We start from the raw sequence: 20533 nt of genomic DNA, 5'->3' as shown, positions 1-20533 counted from the left end.
AAATCAGCAGGATACACATACTTTTCTAGTGCTCACAGAACTTTCTCCAGAATAGATCATATGCTGGGACATAAAACAAGCCTCAATAAATTTAAAAAGATTGAAATTATTCAAAGCACATTCTCTGACCACAATGGAATACAATTAGAAGTCAATAACCATCAGAGACTTAGAAAATTCACAAATACCTGGAGGTTAAACAACACACTCCTAAACAATCAGTGGGTTAAAGAAGAAATAGCAAGAGAAATTGCTAAATATATAGAGACGAATGAAAATGAGAACACAACATACCAAAACCTATGGGATGCAGCAAAAGCAGTGCTGAGGGGGAAATTTATAGCACTAAATGCATATATTAAAAAGGAAGAAAGAGCCAAAATCAAAGAACTAATGGATCAACTGCAGAAGCTAGAAAATGAACAGCAAACCAATCCTAAACCAAGTAGAAGAAAAGAAATAACAAGGATTAAAGCAGAAATAAATGACATAGAGAACAAAAAAACAATAGAGAGGATAAATATCATCAAAAGTTGGTTCTTTGAGAAGATCAACAAGATTGACAAGCCCCTAGCTAGACTGACAAAATCAAAAAGAGAGAAGACCCATATAAACAAAATAATGAATGAAAAAGGTGACATAACTGCAGATCCTGAAGAAATTAAAAAAATTATAAGAGGATACTATGAACAACTGTATGGCAACAAACTGGATAATGTAGAGGAAATGGACAATTTCCTGGAAACATATGAACAACCTAGACTGACCAGAGAAGAAATAGAAGACCTCAACCAACCCATCACAAGCAAAGAGATCCAATCAGTCATCAAAAATCTTCCCACAAATAAATGCCCAGGGCCAGATGGCTTCACAGGGGAATTGTACCAAACTTTCCAGAAAGAACTGACACCAGTCTTACTCAAACTCTTTCAAAACATTGAAGAAAATGGAACACTACCTCACTCATTTTATGAAGCTAACATCAATCTAATACCAAAACCAGGCAAAGATGCTACAAAAAAGGAAAACTACCAGCCAATCTCCCTAATGAATATAGATGCAAAAATCCTCAACAAAATACTTGCAAATCGAATCCAAAGACACATTAAAAAAATCATACACCATGACCAAGTGGGGTTCATTCCAGGCATGCAAGGATGGTTCAACATAAGAAAATCAATCAATGTATTACAACACATTAAAAATTCAAAAGGGAAAAATCAAATGATCATCTCAATAGATGCTGAAAAAGCATTTGACAAAATCCAACATCCGTTTTTGATAAAAACACTTCAAAAGGTAGGAATTGAAGGAAACTTCCTCAATATGATAAAGAGCATATATGAAAAACCCACAGCCAGCATAGTACTCAATGGTGAGAGACTGAAAGCGTTCCCTCTAAGATCAGGAACAAGACAAGGATGCCCGCTGTCACCACTGTTATTCAACATTGTGCTGGAAGTGCTAGCCAGGGCAATCCGGCAAGACAAAGAAATATAAGGCATCCAAATTGGAAAAGAAGAAGTAAAACTGTCATTGTTTGCAGATGATATGATCTTATATCTGGAAAACCCTGAGAAATCGACGCTACAGCTACTAGAGCTAATAAACAAATTTAGCAAAGTAGCGGGATACAAGATTAATGCACATAAGTCAGTAATGTTTCTATATGCCAGAAATGAACAAACTGAAGAGACACTCAAGAAAAAGATACCATTTTCAATAGCAACTAAAAAAATCAAGTACCTAGGAATAAACTTAACCAAAGATGTAAAAGACTATACAAAGAAAACTACGTAACTCTACTAAAAGAAATAGAAGGGGACCTTAAAAGACGGAAAAATATTCCATGTTCATGGTTAGGAAGGCTAAATGTCATTAAGATGTCAATTCTACCCAAACTCATCTACAGATTCAATGCAATCCCAATCAAAATTCCAACAACCGACTTTGCAGTCTTGGAAAAGCTAGTTATCAAATTTATTTGGAAAGGGAAGATGCCTCGAATTGCTAAAGACACTCTAAAAAAGAAAAACGAAGTGGGAGGACTTACACTCCCTGACTTTGAAGCTTATTATAAAGCCACAGTTGTCAAAACAGCATGGTACTGGCACAAAGATAGACCTATAGATCAAAGGAATCGAATTGAGAATTCAGAGATAGACCCTCAGATCTATGGCTGACTGATCTTTGATAAGGCCCCCAAAGTCACTGAACTGAGTCATAATGGTCTTTTCAACAAATGGGGCGGGGAGAGTTGGCTATCCATATCCAAAGAATGAAAGAGGACCCCTACCTCACACCCTACACAAAAATTAACTCAAAATGGACCAAAGATCTGAATATAAAAGAAAGTACCATAAAACTCCTAGAAGATAATGTAGGAAAACATCTTCAAGACCTTGTATTAGGCGGCCACTTCCTAGACTTTACACCCAAAGCACAAGCAACAAAAGAAAAAATAGATAAATGGGAACTCCTGAAGCTTAGAAGTTTCTGCACCTCAAAGGAATTTCTCAAAAAGGTGAAGAGGCAGCCAACTCAACGGGAAAAAATTTTTGGAAACCATGTATCTGACAAAAGACTGATATCTTGCATATATAAAGAAATCCTACAACTCAATGACAATAGTACAGACAGCCCAATTATAAAATGGGCAAAAGATATGAAAAGACAGTTCTCTGAAGAGGAAATACAAATGGCCAAGAAACACATGAAAAAATATTCAGCTTCACTAGCTATTAGAGAGATGCAAATTAAGACCACAATGAGACACCATCTAACACGTATTAGAGTGGCTGCCATTAAACAAACAGGAAACTACAAATGCTGGAGAGGATGTGGAGAAACTGGAACTCTTATTCATTGTTGGTGGGACTGTATAATGGTTCAGCCACTCTGGAAGTCGGTCTGGCAGTTCCTTAGAAAACTAGATATAGAGTTACCATTCGATCCAGCGATTGCACTTCTCGGTATATACCCGGAAGATCGGAAAGCAGTGACACGAACAGATATCTGCACGCCAATGTTCATAGCAGCATTATTCACAATTGCTAAGAGATGGAAACAACCCAAATGTCCTTCAACAGATGAGTGGATAAATAAAATGTGGTATATACACACGATGGAATACTACGCGGCAGTAAGAAGGAACGACCTCGTGAAACATATGACAACATGGATGAACCTTGAAGACATAATGCTGAGCGAAATAAGCCAGGCACAGAAAGAGAAATATTACATGCTACCACTAATGTGAACTTTGAAAAATGTAAAAAGAATGGTTTATAATGTAGAATGTAGGGGAACTAGCAATAGAGAGCAATTAAGGAAGGGGGAACAGTAATCCAAGAAGAACAGATATGCTATTTAATGTTCTGGGGATGCCCAGGAATGACTATGGTCTGTTAATTTCTGATGGATATAGTAGGAGCAAGTTCACAGAAATGTTGCTATATTATGTAACTTCCTTGGGGTAAAGTAGGAACAGGTTGGAAGTAAAGTAGTTATCTTAGGTTAGTTGTCTTTTTCTTACTCCCTTGTTATGGTCTCTTTGAAATGTTCTTTTATTGTATGTTTTTCTTTTTTGTTTTTTTTTTTGTTTGTTTTTTTTGTTTGTTTTTTGTTGTTGTTTTTAATTTTTTTTTTCCATACAGTTGATTTAAAAAGGAAGAACAGTTTAAAAAAAAAAAAAAAAAAACCAGGAAAAAAAAAATATGTAGTGCCCCCTTGAGGAGCCTGTGGAGAATGCAGGGGTATTGGCCTACCCCACCTCAATGGTTGCTAACATGACCACAGACATAGGGAACTGGTGGTTTGATGGGTTGAGCCCTCTACCGTAGGTTTTACCCTTGGGAAGATGGTTGCTGTAAAGGAGAGGCTAGGCCTCCCTATAATTGTGGCTAAGAGCCTCCTCCCGAATGCCTCTTTGTTGCTCAGATGTGGCCCTCTCTCTGTAGCTAAGCCAACTTGAAAGGTGAAATCACTGCCCTCCCCCCTACGTGGGATCAGACACCCAGGGGAGTGAATCTCCCTGGCAATGTGGAATATGACTCCCGGGGAGAAATGTAGACCTGGCATCGTGGGACGGAGAACATCTTCTTGACCAAAAGGGGGATGTGAAAGGAAATGAAATAAGCTTCAGTGGCAGAGAGAGTCCAAAAGGAGCCGAGAGGTCACTCTGGTGGGCACTCTTACGCACAATTTAGACAACCCTTTTTAGGTTCTAAAGAATTGGGGTAGCTGGTGGTGGATACCTGAAACTATCAAACTATAACCCAGAACCCATGAATCTCGAAGACAATTGTATAAAAATGTAGCTTATGAGGAGTGACAATGGGATTGGGAAAACCATAAGGACCACACTCCACTTTGTCTAGTTTATGGATGGATGAGTAGAAAAATAGGGGAAGGAAACAAACAAACAAACAGACAAAGGTACCCAGTGTTCTTTTTTACTTCAATTGCTCTTTTTCACTTTAATTATTATTCTTGTTATTTTTGTGTGTGTGCTAATGCAGGTGTCAGGGATTGATTTAGGTGATGAATGTACAGCTGTGTGGTGGTACTGTGAACAATCGAATGTACGATTTGTTTTGTATGACTGCGTGGTATGTGACTATATCTCAATAAAATGAAGATTAAAAAAACAAACAAACAAACAAAAAAAAACTTAACAGCTTTAAAGAGTGATATTCTCACCATGTGCCAAACAATCTCATTTAACTCTAAAAACTACTCTGCAAGGTATGCCATATACTTCCTTGTTCCTGACGAAGAGCCTCAAAAATCAAAGAAATTTAAAAACTAAACAAGGTCATGGAGCTACTAAGAGGCACCTTGAGAAGCTAGCTTCAAATTCACTTCAACCTCATTCCAAAATACGTTTTCTTTTCATAAAATTCTCAGTGACTCTCCAATTATACATGCTTCTGTCTGCCCTATTTACTATACCCCAAGGCAGGGAGTCATCATATTTTTTCAGGAGTTCAAAGAACGTGACTTGCATAGAGTAGATTTCAATAAAATCTATATCTTTGAATTAACATATCTGAGCTGGAAGAAGATTGGTACAAAAAGTCAGAAGGCTTTGGCTCATTTATAAGCAATGTTGCTAATTCAGGATGTGTCCTTGGATAAGTCTCTTTCATATCTGTATCCTTTGTATATATATTATATTCTTTATTGAATAGTGTAAAGGCCAAATAAATGAAGTGATATGGCCTCAGAATGGCCACTGGCTTCCCTGGGCAGACACTGTAGGAAAAATGTCAATTTTAATCATTTTACTTTCACTTTTTCTCCATAGAGAGAAATTGTGGGGAAAAGTACATGGGCTGATATTATATTTTTAAAAGACTACAGTAATATAAGTAAAGCAACTTAAGCATCTGGAAAGAAAAAGTGTTATGTACACCTGGGGGGTGATGATGATGCCAACAGCAATGCTGAAGAATTTTAATAACAATAAATCTGAGTGAATTTCACTGAACCCACCTGAAGGAAATAAGAACTCAAAGACATAAAGTCTCCCCAAAGGTTGCCTTGTATATCTGGTTCTGCAAATAGATTGTTCATGGCTTTTTGATTCCATAGTCTAGACAAAATGTATGTGTACAAATATCATATCTTGCTTCCTGAGTCATAAAAACATTCGTGCCAAATGTGGAGATCAAGAGAAGCTTAAACCAGTTCTTATGAAAGTATGTTCAGTTTCAGAAAAAACTTTATCTTCCCAGGGCATGTATGTGTACTTTCTCTTTCTTAGGAAAATGTGAATATGTACTTTAAATACATAAAAAGTTGCAAAAAAAATTATTCCTAGATATTTGATTTAGTTGCTACTGTAGATGGAATTTTTTATTTTCTCCTCAGATTGTTTATTACTAGTGTATAGAAACACTACTGAATTTTATGTGTTGATCTTGTATCCCACCACTTTGCTGAACTTGTTATTAGCTGCAGTAACTTAGTTGTAGATTTTTCAGGACTTTATATATGTAGGAGCATGTTATCTCAAATAGTGGAAGTTTACTTCTTTTTTTCCAACTTGAATGCCTTTTATTTCTTTTTCTTGTCTAACTGCTCTAGCTAGAATTTCTAGCAAAATGTTGAGTAACAGTGGTGACAGTGGACAACCTTGTCTTGTTCAGGATTTTAGAGGGAAAGCTTTCAATCTTTCACCATTAAGTATGATGTTAGCTGTGGGATTTTCATATTTGTCCTTAATCACATTTAGGAAGCATCCTTCTATTCCTGTCTTTCAAAGTTGTTGGATTTTGTCAAATGTCTTTTCTGCATCAATCAAGATGATCATATGGGTTTCTCCCCTTAGGTTTGTAGATGTAGTGCATTACATTAATTGATTTTCTTGGGTTGAACCATGCTTGCATGCCTGGGATAAAACCCACTTGATAATGGTGTATAATTGTATTGATGTGTTGTTGGATTCCATTTGCAAGTAATGTACTGAGGATTTCTGCATCCTAATATGGATTAATTAATATATTAATAATTAATTATTAATATATTAGAGTAATTGGTTTGTAATTTCTTTTTCTTGCAGTATCTTTATCAGGCTTTGGTATTAGGGTAATGTTGGCTTCAAAGAATGAGTTAGGTAGTGTTCCCTCCTGTCAATTTTTTGGAAGAGTCTGAACAGGATTGGTATTAATTCCTCTTGGAATGATTGGTAGAATTCACCTGTGAAGCCTGGTCCTGGGCTTTTTGTTGGTGGTAAGTTTTTTGGTTTTTATTTGTTTGTTTTTATTTTAATAGTTTATTTTTTTAATTCAATTTAATTGAGCTATAGTCACATGCCATACAATCATCCACAGTGGGCAATCAATTGTTCACAGTATCATCCTATAGTTGTGCATTCATCACTACAATCAATTTTTGAACATTTTCATTACTCCAAAACAAAATAAAAAGAATAAAAATAAAAATGAAAAACAACACCTAAAACATTCCATCCCCACCATCCCACCCTATTTTTCATTTAATTTTTGTCCCCCTTTTTTCTACTCATCTGTCCATACACTGGATAAAGGGAGTGTGAGCCACAATGTTTTCACCATCACACAGTCACACCATATAGGCTACACAGTTATACAATCGTCTTCAAGAATCAAGGCTACTGGGCTGCAGCTTGACAGTTTCAGGTATTTCCTTCTAGCTATTCCAATACACTAAAAACTAAAAAGGGATATCTATATAGCACATAAGAATACCCTCTAGAGTGATCTCCCGACTCCATTTAAAATCTCTCAGCCCTTGAAATTTTATTTTGTTTCATTTCTCTTCCCCCTTTTGTTCAAGGAGGCTTTCTCTATCCCATAATGCTGGGTACAGGCTCATCCCCGGGAGTCATGTCCCACATTGCCAGGGAGATTTACACCCCTGGGAGTCATGTCCCACGTAGGGGGGAGGGCAGTGAGTTTACCTGCAGAGTTGGCTTAAAGAGAGAGGTCACATCTGAGCAACAAAGAGGTTCTGGAGACTCTTAGGCACAATTATAAGTAGGCTTAGCCTCTCCTTTGAGGTAACAAGCTTCATAGGGGCAAGCCCCAAGATCGAGGGCTTGGACTGCTAAACTGATAGTCCTCAATGTTTGTGAGAATATTAGTAATAACTCAGGTAGGGAAGTTTAATATTTCACATTTTCCCCCAGTTCCTCAGGGGGGCCCTGCAAATATATTTTTATTCTCTGCCCAAATAACTTTGGGATGTATCAGCATTTCACACTCACCTGTACAAACCTACGAGATCCCACTTCCTATTCCAAGTTCCATGTAATTATGGTGTTTGAATAAACTGACTGTGCAAGTTAAATTATTTAGTGTGCTACAGAAAATATAGGTCCTGCACCAAATAAACATCTCCATTGGTCTCACATAGAAGTTGAAGCTTTAAAACACAGTCAATACTGTCCTTTACCCTTTGGCCTGATTTGCCTTAGTCCTAATCAGATCCACTTCATTCATATCCTTAATTGAAGTCTGAACTCTTTTTCAGCTTTTTTAAACTGTTGCTGTATGAGGTAATACTGACATTATAGCTGCCAAACCCTAGCTCTGAGTTTCAGATGTCACACTGATACTCAAAGTTCCATAGACAGACCAGGTCATACACAAAGAGCTCAACATCTGAGAATTTAGATAATCATTACAACTCAGGTATATATGTGACTGCTGTTAAGAGCTTACAATCTAGGAACCTTTACAATAAGCGTTCCCTTGATAACCTGTGCTCTAAGATTCAATTCAGAGTTTACACATTATAATGAAGTGTTATAAAGTCTGTCTTTTCATTTCTGGTGCATTTCACTCAAAATGCTGTCGTCAAGATCCATTCACCTAGTTGCATGTCTCACAACTTCATTCCTTCTTGCAGCTGCTCAGTATTGTATTGTATGCATATACCACAGTTCACCATTCTGTTCATCAGTCAATGTACCCTCAGGCCACCTCCATCCATTGCAAATCGTGAATACTGCCGCCATAAATACCAGCATGCAAATGTCCATTCGCATCCCTGTTCTCAGATCTTCCGAGTATATACCCAATAATGAGGTTGCAGGACCTTATGGCACCTACATACTTAGCTTCTTGTGGAACCACCACACTGACCTCCAGATGGGATGCACCATTCTACTTTTCCACGAACAGTGAATAGGTACATCTCTCTCTCCACAGTTTGCAGTGGTAACTTTTTGATGACTGATTCAATCTCTTTACTTGATTTGGTCTGCTGAGGTCTTCCATTTCTTCCAGAGTCAGTGTAGGCTGTCCATGTGTTTCTAGGAATTTGTCCATTTCATCTACATTTTGTAATTTGTTGGCATACAGTTGTTCATAGTATCCTCTTGTGATCTTTTTTATTTATGTGGGGTCAGTAGTGAGGTCCCCTTTCTCATTTATTTTATTTATTTGCATCTTCTCTCTTTTTCTCTTTGTTGATCTAGCTAAAGGTTTGTCAATTTTATTCATCTTCTTAAAGAACCAACTTCTGGTTTTTACTCTATTTTTTAAATTCTCAATTCCATTTATTTCTGCTCTAGCTTTTATTTCTTTCCTTCTGCTTGCTTTGAGATTAGTTTGCTGTTCTTTTTCTAGTTCCTCCAGGTGTGACATTAGGTCTTTGATTTTACCTCTTTCTTCTTTTTTCATGTAGGCACTTAGGGCTATAAATTTGCTTCTCAGCACTGCCTTCACTGTATCCCACAAGTTTTGATATGTTGTGTTCTCATTTTCATTCATCTTGAGATATTTAATAATTTCTCTTGCAATTTCATCTTTGATCCACTAACTGTTTAAGAGTGTGTTAACTTCCAGTTTTGTGAATTTGTGAATTTTTGTGAATTTTCCAGTTCTCCATGTTATTGATTTCCATCTTCATTCCATTATTATCAGAGAAAGTGCTTGTATAGTTTCAATCTTTTAATTTATTGAGACCTGTTTTATGATCCAACATGCCATCTAACCTGGAGAATGATCCATGAGCACTTGAGAAGAATGTATATTTTGCTGTTCTGGGTACAAAGTTCTGTATATGTCTGTTAGGTCTAGTTCATTTAACATATTATTTAAGTACTCTGTTTCCTTATTGATCCTCTGTCTAGATGTTCTATATAATGATGAGAGTGGTGTACTGAAGTCTCCAACTATTATTTTAATGATGTCTATTTCTCCCTTCCATTTCTCCAGTGTTTGCCTCATGCATCTTGGGGGCCCCTGGTTTGGTGCATAAACAGCTATGACTGTTATTTCTTCTTGGTGGATAGCCCCTTTTATTAAAATGTAACTTCCTTCTTTACCTCTGATAACAGTTTTGCATTTAAAGTCTTTTTTGTCCCATATTACTATAGCTACCTTAGCTCTTTTTTGGTTACTGTTTCTGTGGAATATCTTTTTCCAGCCCTTCACTTTCAACTTATTTGTGTCCTTGGGTCTAAGGCGAATCTCTTTTAGATAGCATATAGGTGGATCTTTTTTTTTTTTTTAATTCATTCTGCCAATCTGTGTCTTTCGATTAGGGAATTTAATCCATTAACATTCAATGTTATTACTGTAAAAGCACTACTTACTTCAACCATTTTATCCTTTGGTTTTTATATATGATATCACATTTTTGTCTTTTTCCTCTTTTAGTAACCCTTTCTGATAATCTTCAATTCTATACTCTCCTCCAAGCCTCTCTTCCCTGTCTTTTCCTTTTGGCCTGTAGAACTCCCTTTTGGTATTTCTTGTAGGGCAGGTCTCTTGTTAACAAGCTCAGTTTCTGTTTATGTGACTATTTCAGACTTTCCCTCATTTTTGAAGTACAATTTTACCAGATAAAGAATTCTTGGCTGGCAGTTTTTTTCCTCTTTCAGTATCTTAAATATATTATACCACTGTCTGCTCATCTCCAGGGTTTCTGATCAGAAATCAGCACTTAGTCTTATCAAGCTTCCCTTGTATGTGATGTATCACTTTTCTCTTGCTGCTTTCAGAATTCTCTCTTTATTTTTGGCAGCCGACAGTCTGAATAGTATGTGTCCTGGAGTAGGTCTATTAGGATTTACCTAGTTTGGAGTATGCTGCGCTTCTTGGACACACATATTTAAGTCTTTCACAAGAGTTGGGAAATTTTCAGCCATTATTTGTTCAAACATTCTTTCTTACCATTTTCCCTTTTCTTCTCCTTCTGTGCATTTAGTGCTGTAATTCAATTCCCTGAGACCCTGCTCAATTTTTTCTATTCTCTTCTCTGTTTTTCTCTGTTCAATTTCAGATGTCCTATCTTCTAGTTCACTGATCCTTTCTTCTGCCTGTTCAAATCTGCTGTTGTATGTCTCTAGTATATTTTCAATCTCTTCTATGTGCCTTTCATTCCCATAAGTTCTGTTATTTTTCTTTGCATGTTTAAAATTCTCCTTTATGCTTACCCAGTGTTCTGGTTTGCTAATGCTACCATTATGCAAAATACTACAAATGGATTGGCTTTTATGAAGGGGTTTCATTTGGTTACAAATTTACAGTTCTATAGACATAAAAGTGCTCAAACCAAGGCATAAACATGAATATACCGTCACTGAAGAAAGGCCATTGGTGTCTGGAAAACCTCTGTTAGCTGGGAAGGCACGCGGCTGGCATCTGCTTGCTCCCAGGTTGCATTTCAAAATGATGTTCTCCAAAATGTCTCTGTGTCAGCTTCTTGGGGCAAGTATCTCCAAAGTATCAGCAAAAGTTTGCTTTCAACTGCCGTCTCCAAAATGTCTCTATTAGCTGCAGCTCCTCTGAGTTTCTTCTGTGTGAGCTCTTATAGGACTCAGGTAAACTAATCAAGACCCAGGCTGAATGGGCAGGGCCACACCTCCATGGAAATAATCTAATCAGAGTTATCACCCACAGGTGGGTGGATCACATCTCTCATGAAAACAACCTAATGCAAAGATTCCAAGCTGATCAACTCTAATACATCTGCCCCAACAAGACTGCTTCAAAGAACATGGCCTTTGGGGGGGTATACTACATCCAAACTGGCACACCCAGTGTCTTCTTAATAGCTTTATCTTTTTAGCCATATTTTCTTTCATCTCTTTGAATTGATTTAGGAGATTTGTTTGAACATCTTTGAGTAACTGTCCCAAAGTCTATGTCTCTTCTGACTTTTTAATTTGTTCCTTTGGGCCGTATCTTCCTGTTTCTTCGTGTGGTTTGCAATTTTTTGCTGATGTCTAGGCATCTTATTTTCTTGGTGAGTTTACTCTGAAGGTCAATATCTCTTTCTTGCCTGGGGTTTTATTGCTGATTGGCTTTGTTTTAAGCCTCTTACTTGACACTTGGTTCAACTTATTCTAGATCTTTAGAATTGCTCAAGTTTAACTGATAAAAACAGGGCCAGGGGCCCACAAAGGGGGCACAGACCAGTTCCAAAGGACCCTGGGGCGAGGATCAGGAAAGACACCAAAAAAGCCTCTTTTTTTGGTCAGCTCCTGAAGCTGTGCTTTCCTGGCCTGCTCAGCAGATAGCACTCTTCATCAAGATATTTCCTGTAGCCCTATGGAGGAAGCGTGTTTTTTCAACCTCTACAGTCTCCACACCTGACAGGGGCAGTGTTGAAACAATGTCCACAGGGAACCCTGTAGGTACAGAGCCAGGATCCAGCATTCCAAACTCTCCAATCAGAAACCTCACTCAGTCCTTGGCTGTGTCCCCCACTTCTCTGCCTGGGGAGAAGACCTCCATGCCCCTCTCCATCTGCAGCAGCCAGCCACAGATGGTATCTGAGGCTGCCTGCCTTGAGGGTAGGGGATGGGCACTGGCCACTGCCACGAAGTGATGCACTCAGTTTATTTGCTGCAGCTTCTCAGTCTGCCCATCCCACTATTTCCTGAATGCTGCATAGTGCTGCCCTGGCCTCCAAAGCCCCAGAACCATTGTTTCAGACAGTTTCTGTCTGTCCACTAGCTGTTTTTGGAGAAGTGTGTCCTGTAGCTCCATACTCCACCACCTTCCTCAGAAGTTCTTCCACACCTGGCATCTCTTAAGCCCACATTGAAACCTTCTACCCAGCTGAAAGTGCTGCCAACTTTCCTGGAACCCTGTTTTAACAGTGTAAATCACTTTCTGGCCATTTTCAGGAAGTGCCTGACGAAAGTAAATGCTCAGTTTTATACAAATAGAAGATTCTTCCTTCTCCTAGGTATTTATAGTCAGGCTAATCTCATTAGAAATTTTCCAAGCAAAAAATAAAATAAAATAAAAAAATGATAAATAATTGACACCGATCAATTAATTTTTCTTACCTCATAAGCTTATCAGAGATTAAACCAAAGTTTGTAAAGTTAAAATGAAAACCCATTATTCTCAGTGCAAATATTTCAGCAAGTTTAGACCTATAGATTCAACAGGCAAACAGTGAAATAGCTATGAAAATAAAAGGCAACTATTAAAGAGGCCTGGAAATTTTGAACAAGTTAAAGCAAGAGCTGCCAGGACTTTTCTAGACTTTGGATATATATATGGTATAAAAAGAAGAGCTCTGAATGTCAGGCTCACTCTTAAAACCAAAGGGAGGATCATTTCCTCACCATCGTGTACTTGGAATGCCAAGGTTGTGATCTTCTGAGTGACAATCATTAGAGGCCTAGAAGGAAGACAGAAAATAATCAACATTAGCAAAACACAACTGGAAGAAATTTTTATTCTATTTCTCTGCATAGTGGTTTTCATCTTGAAGATTATTAAATAAAATATAAAGACAATGAATTCACATAAAGCAATTTTTATTTCCCTTCCAAATTACATTTTTTACAAGTAGAAATAACAAGATTACTGAATAACAGACCACAAAAGTTCCTCTTGAGCTTTGGTACTCAAAGTGTCGGCCAGCACCATAGCATCACCTGGGACTTCTTAGAAAGGCAGAATCTCAGACCCCATCCCAGACCCAGAAAATCAGAATCTGCATTTTAACAAGATCTCCAGGGAGTTCAGACTCATATTAAAGTGTGAGAAGAACAAGTTTGAAGGCTACTTAACCCAGTGGCCTAGTTCCTCCTATATAGGGATCTATTCTGTTTATTCTCATGTGCTTGGTTCTATTAAAAGCAATTCTTTCAGGCACACAGAGTAAAAAACACATTTGTAAAATGCAAATGCCTATAAATAAACCATTTAGTGACAAAAATAATAACCACTTAATTTGAGAAAAATCCATTTAATAAAAACCTGCCTTAAAAAGTGGGGCCTGTTTCAACAAGGTGCCAACATAATTCAACACACAAGAATACCCTAGTCAAAACTGGTGCTGGGAAAATTTATATCCACATTAAAAAATAAAAAAATTAACTCAGAATCAATCAAAGACCTAAATGTAAAAGCTAAAGCCATAAAACTCTAGAAGAAAACACAGGCATAAATCTCCACGACTTCAGATTAGGCAATTCTGACACCAAAAGCATAAAGAACAAAAGAAAAAAACAGATAAATTGGATTTCATTAAAATTTAAAACTTTTGTGCTTCAAAGGACACACACCATCAAGAAAGTGAAAAGACAATTCACAGAATGGGAGAAAATATTTGCAAATCACAGATCTCATAAGGGACTTATAGCCAGAATATACAATGAATACCCACAGCTCGATAATAAGGGACAAAAAATTTAAAAATAGCCAAAGGATCTGAATGGCCATTTCTCCAGAAAAGATATATGAACAACCAACAACTACATGAAAAGATGCTCAACATTATTAGCCATCAGGGAGATGTAAATCAACACCACAATGAGATACCACTTCTCCTCAGTTAGAATGGCTATGATCAAAAAGACCTAATAACAAGAGTTGGCCAAATGGGAAAAAACTGGAACCCTTTACTCAATGCTGGTAGGGATGTAAAACAGTGCAGCCACTTTGGAAACAAAATGGCAGTTTCTCAAAATGTTAAACATGGATATACCACATGACCCAGCAATTCCACTCCTGGATATACACCCATGAGAAATGAAAGTATACATCCACACAAAAACCTGTACATGCATGTCATAGCAGCATTAGTAACAATAGCTCAAAAGTGGAAACAACCCAAATGTCCATCAACTAATAAACAGAATGTGGTAAAACCATACAATCAAATATTATTTGGCAATGAAAAGGAATGACCTACTATAGAAAGAATGATATGACAAATGTGGCAAAATGTTAAAACTTGGTAAATTCATGGCATCTTCATAGGGAGTATATTGGAGCTCTCTGTATTATTTCTGTAACTTTCCTTTAAGTTCTAAATTACTTGAAAATAAGTTTAAAAGGAAAAGTTAAAAAAAAAAGTAAAGATAAATGAAGTACTAATCCATGCTACAACATGTATAAACTTTAGAAACATTATGCTAAGTAAAAGGAGTCAGACACAAAAAACTACACATTATATGAAGTCATTTAAATGAACTGTCCTGAATAGGCAAAATCATAAAGAGAGAAAATTGACTGGATGTTGTTGCCAAGGGCTGAGGGGATTCATGGGAAATAAGGAATGATGGCTAAGGGTTATGGATTTCTTTTGGGGATGACAAAAAAATGTTCTAAAATTGATTGTGGTGATAGTTGCACTGTGAATTCACCCTGTGAATATACTGAACATCACTGAATTGTACACTTTAAATGGTGAATTATACCTCAATAGAGCTGTTAAAAAAAATAAGTGGCATTTGATTTTCCAATGATCTCCCCTGGTTTAGTACCTTTAGTAGCTCAACATGACAGTATAAAATTCCACCATGCTACAAACCTTCCTTCAAACCTCCTTAGTCTAGTCTGGTTTTTTTACTTCATCCTTATGGCTTCTTACCGAATTCGCTATGTGACCCCTATGAACTGATGGATCATTTACATAAACAGCTGAGGTTCTGATCCATGCCCTATGACAGCGTCCCTGGGATGATCTGGGGAGGCCACACAGCCCCTGAGCCCTGCACTCGGGCCAGACCCAGGGCAATGGGAAGATGGGCTCAAACAGACACAAAGGGTTTTAGGCTAAGTCTGACACGTGTCAATTACACTCATTCACTTTGTGAGGCCACTTTCTTCATCTCACCCTAATTCCCATTGTCCAGTGCTTCAAAATAATACATACGTGATTTTTTAAACTATAACTATAAACTAAGAGAATAAACTAGTTTAAACAAAGTACCCATAAATGCCTGTTGAAATCTTCACGTCTACACCCAACTTTATCTTACCCTCTTGGTAATCAAAAAGGCTCTGACCTAGAATGCATAACAGATGCTGAGAGCTTTTTTCTAGAAAAGAACTTACTTACTATACTATAAACATCATATTCAAAGTGGTTTCCACATATGACTTTAGTCACACAATAATTTTCTTTCCAAACCCTCTCATCTTTTTTTTTTTTTTTTCTTCAGGAAGATTGAGAGCCTTGGAATCTTTAATAGGATTTAAACTCCCAGCCTTCCTTACATAAAGTCCCATATATTGTTTTTTAAATTTGAGGCATACTCTCTGGTGATCGTGGTATTTGCAAACCAAGTAAGTTTCTAGATTCAATTTAACTCATAACTTCAAATGAAAGCCTAAAAACAGGTTATATGAAAAAAAGAGAGAATATGTGCCATGAAACCAGCCTACCTGTCTCTGCAGAAATACAAAATTGTTTCCCTCTATGTTGGGTTAGATTTAAAGTATTTCATGATTAGGCACAGTGTTCAGCAAAACATATAGTAGTCTAATATTGGTAGGTGTGGTGGCCATGAAAACGTGCCTCTCAGGCCTCCTACTGAGAGGAGCAAAATTGACTGGTCCCACCTGCAGGGCTCTGGTTCCACCATGCTCACCCTGAGGCCACGCCTCTCTCACTGCCAGCCAACGACTGAGCATAGCAGACTTCTTCCTGTAAAACAGGGAACTCCTCTGATAGGAGACTTTGGCTTAAAGACTCCCCATTGGACTTGCCAAAACTTTCTTGGCACACTATGCTGCAGTTCATGGTCTCCCCTCCTTCCCTCTCTCCTCAGGGATCAGACCTGCATTTCAATCCCATGGCTCCCCTGGCCTGATACGGTTCCCTTCCCAATTTCTGGCACAGACACCTCACCCAACAAATCTCTTACAAATCTTTCCATCTAGGCATCCGTTTCTCAAAGGAACCAGAATAATGCAATTTATAATACTAAACATCTGTATCAATATCAATAAATAATAATTATTCAACATGATATCTGTACTATTCAGTCTATATAAGAAACACTGCCATGGTTTAGAATATCTTAGGTGTCCTTTTTTGGAGAAAAAAGAAGCTAAGGATCAAATATTGTGACATATTCTCTAGACTCTACTTTGAACAATATATTGCTTCTGTTTTATATATATAAGAAGTTCATAGCAATTTAAATAAGAAACAACTCACGTGTGATAATTTATGAAACACAATATACTAATAAATCATGAAAAAGTAGATCTAAAATTTTCATACTAGAACCATGTTAACTAAAAGGAAAAGAACTGAGAATCCTCTACATGATCACTTACTAACGGGTGTGAGGAACAACACCACACTGTCTTGCTCAGAAGAACTCTCTGAACGTATTTTAAATGATCAATTTATTTAAACTTATGGGTAGATCAGATACCAAAATTTAGATTGCACAAGTTCCTGGGATTCAAGAGTCAAATCTTCAGAGCTACTGACCTAAGATAAAACTTAAATACCATCCATTCTGTATTTCAATCAAAACATAAAATAATTCAAGACACATTTGCTGGTTTGCAATTGTAATCATGCTTTCTCTTTACAAAAACACACAACTCAGCACATACTATAAGCACAGAACAAAATGAAGGATGAAAGAAAGAGGAGATTCATAAATGGCTCCTTGATGCAGCCAAAGAATTCCCTTAAGACAATGAGGTCTTAGAACTTGAGATGTATTCAGATCTTCCACCTCAGAAATGTACTCTGTTCTTGGATTTCTATACACTCGTCAACCACAGGCCCTGCATTTGAATCCATGGGAACCATCTGAACGATCTGAAATCAACATTTGAGTCTAGCCATTTCTGTTTTGTCCTATGAATCTTTTCATGATAAAAATAACAAGCCAAAGAAAACTATTTTTTCTTCTAGAATCTAAGCTTATTAGTCTAATTTTCATAAAGAACTATGATGGAGGAAATGAAGTAAGGGAAAGCAGGGAGATGGAAATGTGTTTGGAATTAAAGGAAAGCCTGAACACTACCTTCCCCTTCCCCAAATAAATGCCCTGTAATACAGACTCTGGGCAATTCAACAGAAGTGATATCCATTCATCCATTTCTATTTGCCAGATCAACTCCCAACAAGATAGAACCTGTCTTTAAAACATTAGAGAAAACACTCAATTTTGAGCAATATTCAGATAGAATCTACCTACTATACCTTAATCTTTGGACCTAAAGTACTCATATTCTGCTGCCTTTGTAAAGCTGGGATGGAGCAACGAGATGATGCAGTCATCAGTTACAGGTGTCAAAAGAGCCAGCCAATCACACATCTGACTAGGAAGCATCATACTACCTCCATTATTCAAGGACCTTATTTTCCCAATAGGTAATTTTAAATCTAAAAGGGTACACCTTCTACTTTTATTACTTCCTTAGTTTATAATAAAAATCCACTTGTGGTACTTGGTCAGATAATCTCTTTCTTCCATATTACAGAACCCAAGTATTTACATATCCTGGGCTGGTGGGGTGATCAGGATGTCACAAAGCAACAGAGGGAAACAGTATCCATGGAACAAGAGGACAAATGATCTCCACGACTAGCAAGGGGGACAGGCAAGTGATATTTTTATTATGCTCCAATAAAAGGACAGCATGAACACAAGCGACTAGTATCCCAATCAAGTCTGCTGCAGTTGACCATAATCTTTTAATATGCATGCAAATATATTTAAATTTTTCCTTATAATTACAGTAATATAAAAATTTTAAATTTTCCTTATAATTTTAGTAATATAAAAGAGTTAAATGAATATTAAACTCACCAGTAAGGGCCCCCCAGATAGAACCACTGTCTTAGCATGTTGATTATTCCCTTCCACTCTTTTTCTATGCATGTCCACGTTTCATTAAAATAGAGTGTTAATACACGTATTTGTCTCATGGTTTTTATTTACTATAGTAAGCATTTTCCAGTATCATTAAACATTCTTTGAAAACATCATTTTTAATGGAGACATAGTTCCTCAGATGGACATACCATAAATTTATTCATTTGCTTCTTTTTGACCATTTAGGACACTTCCAGTTTTTTATTGTTACAGACAACAGCTGAACATCCTAATGCAAAAATTTTATTTCCTTAAGGTAACACAACTCCTAGAATTTATTTTATTATAGGATAAGAAGTTTCAACATTCTTGCTTGAAATTTATGGCTGAATTGCCCTCCAGGAGGTCTGTACCAAGTAATGCTCCCACTAGCAGTACATGGAGTTGTCATTTCATAATGTTTTCAAAAACACATGGGCAACTTGAATTGCCAACATAATAGGAGAGCAATTATCTGCCTGAATCTGGCCTAGCCTGGAAAAGGGAATAAAGTTCTTGCTGATGCCCTGAGAAGAAAACTCGATTTGCACCCTTCTGTGAGCAAAAAAGAAGAACCAGCTTACTATAACAAGCCTAAATGGAGTCAAGTACCAGCTTTATTATGAGTGATTGTTGAACTTCTCTCCAGAACAGTAAATGTCCTAGTGCCTTTAATAGCTCACATTCACAGAGAAAACATTGAAGACATTCAGCACTACATATAATGCTTTAAATTGTATTAGTAGCATTAATGAAAGTATATTTGGTGTATCACCTTACCATTAACACCAGTACAACCCACAAAAACTTGATTACTTTTGGAATGATAAATAAAATCTCAAGGCCCAGAATAATCTAAAGTTAATTTTCCCCCAAATTAACAAAATATATATGTTTGATACAAACACTACCAAATTCCATCCCATTCAATTCCTGTCTATGCTCTTATTCTGTAAGGGGAACAAAGTATCCCAAGCACTTAGGTTTGTATACATGCTCAAAAAAGAGAACAGCTACTATATTAGGGCCTCAAAAAGTTAAACACTGAATTAACACAAGACCCTACAATTCTATTTCTAGGTACCTACACAAAAGAATGGAAAATAGAGACCAGATACTTGTATGACAATATTCATAGAAGCATTATCTGCAATAGCCAAAAGGTGGAAACAGACCAACTGTCCATCAACAGCTGAATGAGTAAACAAAATGTGGTATATTCATAAAATGGCATAATGTTTGGCAATAAAAAGGAATGAAATTGATACGTGCAACGACCTAGATGAACCCTGAAACACTAGGCTAAGTAAATATGTCAGATACAAAAGGACAAATATATTATACAGAATAGGCAAATGCAGAGAGCCAAAGTAAACTAGACGTTTCCAGGGGTTGGGAGGAGAGGGGAATGGAAAGTCAGTGCTTAATCATTACAGAGTTTCTGAATGAAGTGATGAAAGAGTTGTAGTGATGGATGTTGGTGAGGGTTGTATAACACTGTAAATGTAATAATGCCACTGAATTATACATTTAAAAATTATTAGAATGGGGAATTTTTTGTTGTATTTATTTTACCTATCTTATCACAATAAAATTAAAACACACATACTCACAACACTGGGTTTAACTTCAAAACACTACTTTATCCCACAACAAAATCCTAAATAATAATTTCCAAGTGAAATAAATAGTAGTGTTAAATCAATTCCATTCTGAAAGAAAACTTGTGGTTGCTTGCATGTTTGGAATGAGAATAGGCACTGGGAAAGAATCTCTCTAACTGACGGCTTTTAATGAAAACATCCTGACAGCTTCAGGTTGGCATGTACCTATCCATTTATGTTAACTGACATTATCCAAAGAGGATGGTTTTAAGTCAGTGACGCACTGTTCATTTAGGGTGGTAGGGAAAAACACTACCACTTAATGATCTGTAATTAAAACATAGTCTATAAGAAC

At 36.9% G+C, this 20533-nt stretch overlaps 1 protein-coding gene across 7 annotated transcripts in view; it reads right to left on the bottom strand.

Moving 5' to 3' along the window:
• MBOAT1 (membrane bound O-acyltransferase domain containing 1) overlaps window positions 1-20533 on the bottom strand; it is a 200429-nt gene that overhangs the window by 111987 nt on the left and 67909 nt on the right. For all 7 annotated transcript variants that reach the window (XM_037843797.1, XM_037843796.1, XM_037843801.1 and 4 more), the window contains exon 5: window positions 13079-13134. In XM_037843797.1, the coding sequence (XP_037699725.1) occupies window positions 13079-13134 (56 nt within the window). The remainder of the gene's footprint in view (window positions 1-13078; window positions 13135-20533) is intronic.

This window comes from Choloepus didactylus, chromosome 7 (genome assembly GCF_015220235.1).
Source record: "Choloepus didactylus isolate mChoDid1 chromosome 7, mChoDid1.pri, whole genome shotgun sequence".
In the NCBI taxonomy this organism is placed as follows: domain Eukaryota; kingdom Metazoa; phylum Chordata; class Mammalia; order Pilosa; family Megalonychidae; genus Choloepus; species Choloepus didactylus.
This window is presented reverse-complemented; position numbering and strand designations above follow the sequence as displayed.